Source organism: Saccostrea cucullata, unplaced genomic scaffold (assembly GCF_032062105.1).
Source record: "Saccostrea cucullata isolate Sc308-1 unplaced genomic scaffold, CSIRO_AGI_Scuc_v1 ctg1701, whole genome shotgun sequence".
NCBI lineage: Eukaryota > Metazoa > Mollusca > Bivalvia > Ostreida > Ostreidae > Saccostrea > Saccostrea cuccullata.
The window spans coordinates 90535-103166 of record NW_026925207.1 but is presented as its reverse complement, the minus strand read 5'-3'; the positions used below and the strand labels follow the sequence as shown (position 1 = coordinate 103166).

The 12632-nt window shown below is 34.0% G+C and overlaps 1 protein-coding gene across 5 annotated transcripts in view; it reads left to right on the top strand.

The window, feature by feature from the left end:
* The window catches only part of LOC134268371 (uncharacterized), an 88067-nt gene that overhangs the window by 15686 nt on the left and 59749 nt on the right, over positions 1 to 12632 (top strand). For 3 of the 5 annotated variants that reach the window (XM_062750622.1, XM_062750620.1, XM_062750625.1), the window contains exons 3-4: positions 1571 to 1682; positions 7050 to 7067. In XM_062750622.1, coding sequence (XP_062606606.1) covers positions 1571 to 1682; positions 7050 to 7067 — 130 coding nt within the window. The remainder of the gene's footprint in view (positions 1 to 1570; positions 1683 to 7049; positions 7068 to 12632) is intronic. The other 2 variants (XM_062750624.1, XM_062750623.1) reach the window with 1 other exon arrangement.

Genomic DNA, 12632 nt, shown 5'->3' with positions numbered 1-12632 from the left:
TACACTTCACTGATACATTTAACTTATAAGTGATTACCATAATTTTTATGCCCCTCTTCAAAGAAGGGAGGGCATATTGCTTTGCTGCTGTCTGTCGGTTGGTCTGTTGGTCCACTTAGTTTCCGTTAATTTTCTTTGCAACCGTTGCAGATACTGAAATGAAATTTGGTATACAGATATATCACATGAATACCTAGGTCAAGTTCTGTTATCGCAGCACAGTTAAGGTTACAAATGGAAATATCGGCGATTTTTTAAGATAAAAAATACATACTTTATTAGGATGGACAAATCTTTTTAGGAATTCACTGATATTAAAAAAAATGTAATGTGGTTTAAATATACATGTTGGGGACATTTAGATTTTTTATTTAGACTTGTCATGTGATGTTGACGTCACATGACTTTGGCAATTATACTTGCAGTTTAGAGGTCATCTTTAAATTTCAATATTGCAAGGGCATAACCAAGCTAAAAATCTTAGTTTATTTTATAATCCTTTTCAACACTATATGTAGTTTGTGAAAAGTGCTGCGAACCCTATATCATGTATATGGATTCCCTTTTTTAATTGGTAAAATTTCATTTGTTGGACGGCAGGTTGAATATTTTGCTGGTCAACTACATTAAATATAGCTATAATTAATTTATTTGCAAGATTTCAAGAGGTTCGCAGCACTTTTTAAATATCTTAATGCTTCTTGAGTTTATGTGTAAAATTTAAACAAGATACATTGGGGGTATGCCCTTGCAATAAATCGATTTATAAGGGTCCTTCCATTACTTTTTCAATGAATCTGCATACAAAAAACACACGACAGTATCGCTTGTCTGATAAATGCACATACAGTTTATGAATAAAATACTATAATACTATAATAAACATCGCATCCAAGTTAATGGTTTTTTATTTTACTGCAAATAATATTTTATTTGAGAACAAAAGACATTTTTCATTGTACAAAATGTGACTTGATCAGCCTCTGACTGTGTAAAAACTGCGTCATTTTTGCGAGATGACGTCACATTGACAAGTGCATTACGATCGATGCATCGTTTATATACTGTTGTGTGGGATTTAACAAACGACAAAACTGCATGTAATAGTAAGTTTGTATGTAGTATACAGCTATCCAGCTGTTTGAAATAGCAAATAATTTCATTTTGTGGTATTTTGAAGACCTTATATTATGCGTGATGTCATAGTAAACATTTCCCGTACAAATTAGGCCCCGCCTCCTTACTGTAATCTTAACTGTGCTGCGTGGGTACGATCGCACCATTTTTGAGAGAGCTATGCCCCTTGGACTTAGAAAAAAATTCCAATTATTTGCTGTTTCCTTTCATTTTCTTTGCATAGGTTGCACATACTAAAATGAAATATGGTATACAGATTTATCAGATGACTATCTTGGTCAAGTTCTGATTTGGGTACATGTACAATCACGCCATTTTTAACAGAGCTAAGCCCTTTTGAACTTGGAAAAATTCCAATTTTGGGGGAGGGGGGTATAAGTGTTTTACAAACATCTCTTGTTCATATTTACTTTGCTCTTCCACTTATTTTTAGGCACCAACCTGATATTGCTATCAAGAAGATGAAGGTCAAGGGTGAAATTGTTTCTTCAGCACCAGATATAATATGCTATGGTTTGGAAGGGAAAGTCTTATGTGTTGTAGAGGTAAAAACATATTATCTTGTGACTATTTCTGTCTTAAAGATTCAAGTGCTCTGTATATTAATTGCTTTCCGTTTCCATTCCTTACAATCTGTTTAGTGCCATCCAGTGCCTTTGTGTTTTTTCTAACACTTGAAGATACAATATTATATGAATAATATAGTCTAGTATACAAGTATGGGGTAACTGAATAAAGTAATTGTAATTGGACGTAATTAATTACATTTTCAAAGTAATTGGAAGTCATTTGTATTTGAGCTTGCTTTCAATTACAAGTAATTGAATGTATTTAAATACATTTCAAAAAAGGTCATGTATTTTCAAATTACTTTTCAATTACATTTCAATTACTTTTTTCAAAATGAAAGTTTATAAAAAATGTGTTGTTTACTGATATGTAATTTTTATTCTGGTAAGTTTATACTTAGTACCTATTCCCGCTTTTAAAAATCTCAATTCTACCTATTCCCAATCGCAAATAACAATGATTGTTTAGATAGTTAATATGTTTTTACAGTAATTAGATTAACTACATCCCTTTTTAGATTTACCTAGTATATTCTATTCATTTTAAGATAGAAAATTATGGATTTGTGAAAAATATTTATTTCTTTCAAAAATATGGATTTGAGAAAGTAACAAAAAAGATCTTGCCATAACCATACTGGTGTAGCATGGGCTTGTGTTTGTACAATAATTAAATGTCTCATAATGTATTCAGTTACCACACAAATACTATGAAAACACATCAGGATTAGTTTTCCACAATGAATTGTGTAAACTGACTATTGCAATAAAGACAGGCTGAAATCTTTTTTGAAGGAGTGTAAGAAACATGTATTAATAAAGTGATGAATATAGTTATATTTTTAACAATTTCAATTATAATTATTCCTTTAAGGGTTAGGGAACCTGGTAAATAGAAAGCTGGTCACTATTAGTCAAAAGTTTATATTTTTTAGCTCACCTGAGCCGAAGGCTCAAGTGAGCTTTTCTGATCAAAATTTGTCCGTCCTCTGTGGTTGTTGTTGTCGTTGTCGTAAACTTTTTACATTTTCATCTTCTTCTCAAGAACCACTGGGCCAATTTCAACCAAACTTGGCACAAAGTATCCTTGGGTAAAGGGAATTCAAGTTCAAATGAGGGGCCACACCCTCTTCCAAGGGGAGATAATTATGAATTAGTGAAAAATTAATAACATTTTTAAAAAATCTTCTTCTCATGAACCACTGGGCCAGGAAAGATGAAACTTATGTGGAATCATCCTCAGGTAGTGTAGGTTCAAGTTTGTTCAAATCATGACCCCTGGGGCTAGGGTGGGGCCAAAATGGCCGACCAAAATTTTACATAGGAATATATAGGAAAAATCTTCTTCTCAAGAACTGTTGAGAACGGAAAGATTAAACTCATTTGGAATCATCCTCAGTTAGTGTAGATTCAAATTTGTTCAAATCATGACCCCTGGGGCTAGGGTGGGGCCAAAATGGCCGACCAAAGTTTTACATAGGAATATATAGGAACTATCTTTAAAAATCTTCTTCTCAAGAACCACTATGCCAGGAAAGATGAAACACTTGTGGAATTATCCTTAGGTAGTGTAGATTCAAGTTTGTTCAAATCATGATAACTGGGGCTAGGGCGGGGCCAAAATTGCCGACGAAAGTTTTACATAGGAATATACCGGTCACGGTAGCCTGGTGGTAGAGCGTTCGCTTCGTGATCGGGAGGCCCGGGTTCGATTCTCGATCGCGGCGCCGCGTCAAACCTAAGACGTAAACATAGGTAGTGACTGTTCCTTCGCCAAGCGCTCGGCACTAGAAGTGAAAGTCACGGGTCTTTCGGATATGACCTTAAAAACGTAGGTCCCGTGTCACGGTAGGCGTTGGCACGATAAAGAACCCTCACTGCTCAATGGCCCTGAGTGCCGAGTATAGGTCTAAATTTGAAGCCCTTCACCGGCATCGGTGACGTCTCCACATGAGTGAAAAATTCTCAAGAGGGACGTTAAACAATATACAATCAATCAATTTACATAGGAATATATAGGAACTATCTTTAAAAATCTTCTTCTCAAGAACCACTATGCCAGGAAAGATGAAACTCTTGTGGAATCATCCTCAGGTAGTGTAGATTCAAGTTTGTTCAGATCATGACCCCCGGGGCTAGGGTGGGGCCGAAATGGCCAACCAAAGTTTTACATTGGGATATATAGGGAAACCTTTTAAAATCTTCTTTCAAGTACTTCAAAGCCATGATTTGTGATATTTTTCTATTTATATGGAATTATCCTCAGGTAGTGTAAATTCTACTTTGTTCAAATCATGACACCCAGAGGGGTTAAAATTCACCACCTCCCCCTTCCCCCAGTAAACTTTCAGTTTTGATCTGATATGTGCTTTTTCCTAGTTGATGTGCTCAGGTGAGCGATGTGGCACTTGGGCCTCTTGTGTTTGGCTTACGATTTTCTGTGTCCAAAAAATGTATTGGATTGATTGAAAAACAAAAACTATAGATTTTGGAGTCGTAAACCAAAAAAAAAACACTTTGGCCTAAGATTTATTTACATTTTGAATGAAGCTAGAAAGCAGGCAACACATGCATTCTTGGAACATTCTAGTTAGAATGCAGAATACTGACCAAGACATATCAGTGCTAGGTATATAAGGTAATGGCACATCATTTTTTGTATGTGCCCTAGCTATGTTAAGACAAGTTGTATCATATGATGTATTATCTGTCATGAATTAAAATACAGTAGAATCCCGTTATTACGATGTTCACTTTGTCACGGTAAAATATCGTAATACCGAGGGCAACGTAATAAAAGTTCCCAATAAAATCCAGTAAAACATCGTTTGGAAAACGTGTTATTGTAGGGGGGGGGGGTATTTTTCTCCTTCTATCTCTTTTTTATGCTCAAATTCTTAAACAATATGCGATATACACTTAATTCATTGATTACTTATCTTTAAAACTTATTTTCATGATGCTATTTCTTCTTTTTCCATCATAGTAAAAGCATAGAGCACATTTTTAATAGAAACTTCGACAATCTTCTTTTAATTGCCACCATTTTCTGTAACATGTACTTTCACTTTCGTTTCTGTCCAGATAATGCGTTCATGAAAATTTCAATGTCTTCGTAGTCATAGTCATTTCTTTATAAACAACAACCAAAATTCTGATTATTTTTTTATCTTTGTATTCAATCAAAAGTCATTTCTAAACAAACAGCAACAATTTTTTTAATTCAAATAAAAAAATCAAAGTAAATAGACAAGCAATCTGTCAAAATAATTTTTTTTTAAATTACTGAACAGAGGTCAATAAGCAGTTCAGCAATTATATCGATTTGTTTTTCTGCTGACAACTGAGAGGTAGCCCAAGCCACTACCCAATCTCTTAAAATGTTTGTAGTAGAGTTCAAATTTTGTCCTTTATTATGTTTGACACCCAACCTGTTAATTCACGCAGTTTATTTGCAAACGAAATTACACATTATGTGTACCTGTGTGCAGCATAATATTAAATATAACCATGCATTTATTTATTCAATTAATTTATAAAACTAAGTATGAAATAAAGAATAAAAGAATTTTTTTTTAAAAATTACAGCGATAGATAACGAAGAAGCTAGATTTATGAGTTATATATAATATAATTGCTTAACAATGGCTTTGGCACGTCTCCAAATCTGCTGGGCTCCCTAGAACAGTCCAGGTGGGTGCAATCAAGCGTCACTTATCACCTAACTGCCCTGTAAGTTATCACTCTCTCAAAGCACAGGTGTTCCAATGTTTATTTAGTGTCTCATTAAGTGTCTACCAGCAATCAACACTGAATAAACACGAAGTGAAAAAAATTTTGACAGAATTCTTACATCGTAATACTGAGACCTCGAGTTTTTGGACAACATAATAAACAGTTCTTTTTTGTATAGTTTTGTTAAGAAATGGTTTTGTGCTTTGAATTTACAATGTAATAAGCGTTCTATCATATATAAACCGTCACCGCAATAGCGGTTCTCTACTGTATATAGTTAAACCACAGGAGGTGTATGTAAAGGGTGTTAAGAAAGTTCATTACTTGATAAAATATTTTCAAAAATTTCAAAGTAGTGCTCAACTAAAGAGATGAATTTTCAAGTCTGACAAAATCACAAGAGTGTCTTTATATTTATAGCAATTCATTTCTAGCAGAAAGTTATAGGATTTTTCTTCCATTTGATCCCCGTGGGGATCCGGGTTAGAATAAGTCCTCCGCACCCCCTTGCTTGTTGTAAAAAGTGACTAAATGGGGCGGTCCTTCGGATGAGACTGTATAAACCGAGGCCCCATGTCACAGCAGGTGTGGCACGATAAAGATCCCTCCCTGCTCAATGGCCCTGAGTGCCGAGCATAGGCCTAGATTTGCAGTCCTTCACCGGCAATGGTGACGTCTCCATATCAGTGAAATATTCTGGAGAGGGACGTTAAACAGTATACAATCAATCAATCAATCTTCCATATGAAATTAATTATGACATCTTTAAAGCAGTCAAATGATAAAAATTTTGGTTATTTTGAGTGAAAATAAAGTGTAAATTACTTTTGTTTCTTAATAGCTTATTTTGAATTAGACAAGCTTATGAGTGTAGGTATAAGAATGAAAGAACACTTTTTTCAAAAGAATAGGTTTGTCATTTTTAAAATTTTCACCAACTTGATAATTTTTGCATAGTATTTGAAAGGATGTTTTGACTTGTGTGCTTGATATATGTCACAAATATATACGTCATCCCTAATTTTTCTGAGCAGACTATCTGTTGTTATTAGTAGCAAGAATGGACTCTGTAAACATGAAATATCACAAATTGTAAATATCTTCTCATCTTATTTCTTTTCAAAAAAAAAAGAAAAATGAGGAATGAACTTTCTTAACACCCTTTACATGAAACATAAGAAATGGAAAAATTATTTAAGTCTTTGTATGAAGATTGACATGGTTTTCTTGCACTCTTAACTGTGTGTGTTAATTGAACAATATTTGACGGGCATTTAAGCTTGTTTACACTTATCAGATTCTACAGAAGGGCCATGGTTACCCAGGTGAGCATTATATGGACCCCGGGACTTTGTGTCATAAGCTCATGGAATAATTTTAACTCATCAGTATAAAGGCAGAAATTAATTTTTAGATTTTTGAAAATATATTGAATAAGTTATCTACATGATCCAGGTAAGGAAACCAAAAAAAAATTCTCCTTTAATAAACTTACTCATTTAAGCTCTAATTACATCATAATTACATCAACAGTTCCTCTTCTTTTACCCTTCACAGATTTAAATAGTAGTAGTCCAGGAGAGCATTCAAGTATTTGTTTCTTTTCAGATTTTTGGTAAAGTTGAGGTAATCCAATTTTACTAATGGCATTTTACTGGTGGCGCTTCGTTTTTCACCTGATGGAAATTAGATCATCCAGATTACTCTTTTGCTTCTTTAAAAGCCTATATACCGTGTAATCCCTATTAACCTCCCCTGCCCTTGTAAGCACCCCCTTAGGTCTTTTTCAATTGTCAGGAAAAAAGCCCCCCCCCAGGGACCAACCTAGAGCCAAAATTTAGGGAGACTTTACTTCTCCCTCAGAGAAATTTAGGGAGAAGTTTTGAAATGTAGGGAGACTCTTTAGCGTGCGCAGAGCTCAATGATCATTATAAATCTTTAAAATTTTAACAAACTTAAAAAATGGAAATATTTCATTGTTAAAAACTTAAAATACATTTCAATACTTTTTTTCTGTATTGACATTCTAGTAAAAAAAATATAAAAAAGAGAAAAAGATCTGAATTTTTTTTTCAAGTACAAGGTACATCTAGCAAAAAAAAAAAACAAAAAAAAAAAAAACAACTTTTTTTTTCATTTCTTGCATAATATGCACAGTTAACTTTAAATTCTATCTTTTAATTTTAAATTTTTATGCTCATTGCATAGTAATAATTTTGTTATTTTCTTTTCAAAATGTGTTTTCATTTTTTTTGTTTTCTGAAAAAGTTTTGATGTACTACGTACTGCATGCTGATTGAACCCTATTGTAATTTCTTAAACAGTGATAACTCCACAAAGAAAATATGTCTGTATTCATTAATTATTTGGTAATAAAAAGATCTGAAACATAATTTTGGCATGAATCAATAGCTGACCAGCTGTTTTGCGTCTGGTTGTGCATAACTTGTAACAATTAAGTGTAAAATCTAGAGGAGTTCCGACAGAGTATTCGATGCATTGGTCATTAGCAGCGAAACAGGTGCAAGTGTCCTGCTGTGTTGTTTAATTCAGCAGTAATAAAACAAGATTTATCAACTACTGAAACCATGTTTCTTAATAGATTTTTGATAAAGGGGTTGCAAATGTTAAGGCGACTTAAACTTCGCTTTCAAGATAAAGTACGGCGAAGTTTGGAGCCCAAAAGCGACTATTTCGCCTCAGTCGCCCCCTAGGTTGGTCCTTGCCCCCCCCCCCCCCCCCTGTACATTGATTAAAATTATCAAGAATCATATCAAAAGTCTACCAAAATTTGAAGGAAGTGAAAATAAAACTAGTTTTTTTATCCAATTTCTTTGTGGAAAATGATTCATTTAGCATAATTTGGGTAGATTATCTTCATTTAAAATACATTTTGGAGATTATTTAAATTTATTTTTTTTTTTTTACAAAATATTTTTTTGAGGGTAATATATATTGAATATTACAAAAAAAGAATACCAAAATAACTGCCCCCTTTTCATAATTTTCCAAGCGCCCGGGGCAGTTAATAAGGATTATACGGTATATTTTTTTTTCAATGTGTTCTAAAGCTTTAAAATACATAGCATAGCAAATATATGTTTAAAATTTAGATAAACGAGGCGCCTATTGCTGGTGTTAGCACAGTTTTCAAGAAATTCACAGTGTTCTAATTTTTCTGACATTTACTGTAAAATCACATATTTTCGTGGGGTCAAATTTTCGTGGTTTGAGGAAAATCTCTTGGTTTGTAGGGATTTGATTTCATGGATCAACGATAAATCAGTACTTATGTATGTAACATTTTACATTACGTGGTGGACATGAATTCTTGGGTTTTGTCATACCTCGAAAACAATGAAAGTTAAACCCCCACGAAAATTTGTGATTTCACAGTATTAACAAAACAATAGTAACACCACTAATGTAGATGGCACACTGGTAAGGGGAAGATAACCACTGTAGGTTCTGAGGTCACAAGGTCAATGTACATGGGATAAACGGTGCTAGACATCTTGGATATAGTAAGGTATTGTTCATTCAATATGTCTTTATAACCTTTGCTTAGCAGACATAAACTTATCCCTTTAACAAGTATATGACTAATTGAATTTAAGGTCACTAGCCCAAATGTCAATGGACATAGGAAAGATATTGATCATTCAAAATCCTGAAAACCTTTGCTTGACAAATATCAAACTTTGTTCACTGTTAAATGGAATTTTTAGTGACACAAATTTAGCACTGTCCTTAAAATTCAGCATTAAATTTTAGTAAGAAGTAATTTTAAGATTTTTATGATGCATAGAAAGATAATTAAAGAAATAAAGTCCACATTTTCATGAGTGTTGCAGGATAACCTGAGGCTGAGAATAGTTGTTTGAAATATAAAAGCTGTTTTTGTCTGCTTACTTAATTTTAAAAACACTTTTCAGCTCAACTGAGGTGAAGGTTCACGTGAGCTTCTAAGTTCGAAGAGTGTCCAACATCCATCTGTCATCTGTAGTCTGTAAACTTTTCACTTTTTCAACTTCTTCTCAAGAATCACTGGGCCATTTCATCCAAATGCCACAAAGCATCACTGGAGAATGGGATTTATATTTATTTTCAGGAAGTGCTGCTTCCTCTTTTTGGGGGAGATAATTAAGAAATTGTGAAAAGAAGGTATGGTTTTGGCTTTTTTGTGCCCTAAAAATGTAAATTTTCAGGTCACCTGAGTAACTCAGGTGACCTATTGCTATCCGTTTTCGTCCGTCATCGTGCGTCGTGTGTCATGCGCCGTGTGTTAACATTTTGAACATTTTCGGCTTCTTCTCTGAAACCATTGAAGCAATTTCAACCAAATTTGGTATACAGCATCTATGGGTGAAGGGGAACAAAAATTGTGAATTTCATGGTCCCCGCGCCCTGGGGCCTGAGGGGTGGGGCCAAAACCACTAAATTTATTGCAATCTTTAAAAATTTTCTTCTTTACTCCTGGACATCAAGCAGGCAAACTGTTATCATGAATGTAATGAGCATTGAGTCCTCTACCAAAATTGTGAAATTCATGGCCTCAGGGTCAGGGGTTCTAGTGCTAGGGCGGGGCTATATAGATTATATAATGAAAATGGATTATTTCTTTGAAAATCTTCTTCTCTGCTTCTGAGTATTAAATAAACTAAGTAAGTACATAGTTATGATGATCAAGAGTGCAGTGCCTCTTCCAGATTTGTGAATTTTATGGCCCCAGGGTCAGAAGTTCTGGTGCTAGGGCGGGGCTCTATAGATTATATAGTGAAAATGCATTTATTCTTTGAAAATCTTCTTCTCTGCTTCTGGGTATTAAATAAACTAACTAAGTACATAGTTATGAAGAGCAAGAGTGCCTCTTCCAGATTTGTGAATTTTATGGCCCCAGGGTCAGGGGTTCTGGTGTTAGGGTGGGGCTCTATAGATTATATAGTGAACATGCATTTTGTTCTTTGAAAATCTTCTTCTCTGCTTCTGGGTATTAAATAAACTAACTAAGTACATAGTTATGATGAGCAAGAGTGCCTCTTTCAGATCAGTGAATTTTATGGCCCCAGGGTCAAGGGTTCTGGTGTAAGGGCGGGGCTCTATTGATTATATAGTGAAAATGCATTTATTCTTTGAAAATCTTCTTCTCTGCTTCTGTGTATTGAATAAGGCCAAACAAAAAAATAACTTTGTTTACTGTTTATTAAGTCTGTTACATGCTGAAATAAAATAGGGTCTGTAGGTAGGAATTTTTTTTAATTTTATTGAATTTTTTTAATACACAAATTCACATGAATTGGTTGAATTACAAAACAGTTTCACCATTGTACCGTGCCTTAATTTTGTTTGGGCTTGTAATATGGGTGGTAGACAATATAATCTTTCAAATGCCTTACAACTCAGGGGTGTGCAATTAAAAAAAAAAATCAAGTACTAACCCACAGGCTTGTAACAACAATAAAGTTATTAGTCCGAAGTTAAAAGTGACCAGTCCAAATATTGGGGCAAAAAACTGTAAAAACTAATATTTTAAAAAGTTCATAGTTGAGAAAGCTAGGGTCTTAAGCCATTCCTTTTAAAGTTGAAGTTTAAAACTTTTAAGAAATTATCTTTTCTTTTCTGAACATATTGCACTACTCTAGCTTATCTAAAATGAAGCAAAAATCATTTTATTTTCATTTCAAACCAATAAGTATAATTGATATATTTTAAAGTTTAATCTCATAACACTTAGCTATCATTTGATTTGGGGATCGTATATAATTGAAAGAGATATCTGCATGTATTTACCATTAACAGAGGAATGGAGGAAATTCGGATTAGGAAAAAACGATCATTTTTTAAGTAAATAAGTCAGGTAGTACTGCAAAATGGATGAGATTAAAGTGATTTAAGAGCAGTAGGAGCATGCTGCCTGGAAATTCTCATTAGTTGGAAATTAAATAGCAAAACAATGAGTGAAAATATCGTTTGTGTTTCTCATGTATTTACATGCATAATTTTTATTTTTACTACCCCCAAAAAAACGGTAGCTCCGGGTGTTGGGCAATGCTAGTTGCACACCCCTGCAACTGCCACGCAATGGTAAGCAAATTGCAATGAACTCGTTGATGTAGAAATTGAACTTACTAGTTTTGTTTCTGTACTATCAATTTCGATTTCAAAGATGAATGTAAAAGTTAAATTGACCGGCCAGTAACTTCCCGAAAAAAAAAGTTTGGGTCGGCGATTAAAATTAGGGTCGATCGGGTAACCGTAAACAAACATATTTATTTGGTACGCCTAAACTAACTAAGCACATAGTTATGATGAGCAAGAGTGCCTCTTCCAGATTAGTGAATTTTATGGCCCCAGGGTCAGGGGTTCTGGTGTTAGGGCGGAGCTCTATTGATTATATAGTGAAAATGCATTTATTCTTTGAAAATCTTCTTCTCTGCTTCTGAGTATTGAATAAACTAACTAAGCACATAAGCAAGAGTGCCTTTTCCAAAATTGTGAATTTTATGCCAATGATCCAAGTATATATATTTATGATGAAGAAAGGTGCATCTAGTAAAATGATTGTTTTTATGCCCAGAGGGGGAGGGGGGTTACATAGTCTGAAAAATAAATTAAATGCATTGAAACCTGCTCTTTGGTATTAATCAACCATTTTATGATAAAATGTGCAAAATTGTGACCCCAGGGTCAGTGGTTCTTTTGGGGTGAGGTGCACAACTGGTTATAAAGTGGAAGAACATTTTCTCTTTGTAACTCTGAGCAACCTCTGGGTATTTAGTAAGTAGAGTATTTTTAATTATGATAAGCAATGGTGCCTCTTTCAAAATTGTGAATTTGAATTTCATGGCCTCAGGTTTAAAACACGAACCAAATTTAATTGTTTGAAAGTTGTTACACAATACTCAGGTGACCAATAAGGCCCATGGGCCTCTTGTTTCAAATGTTTTGAAATTGGCATAAATATGAGGTAAGTATATGAGTGTGATAATTCTTGAAAGAATATGACATGAAGGAGGACCATTCTGCAGATATGACATTATTAATTTTGAATTTTTTTTTACATTTTAAGCTAAAAGACCGTCAAAATGACTCATTTCAGAAGGGTTTTTTTTTTTAGGAAACAGTGTCCACAGCTATCGCTAACTTCAGTATTCAGATATGTTGTTGAAAGATCACATTTCTTAAAATCTT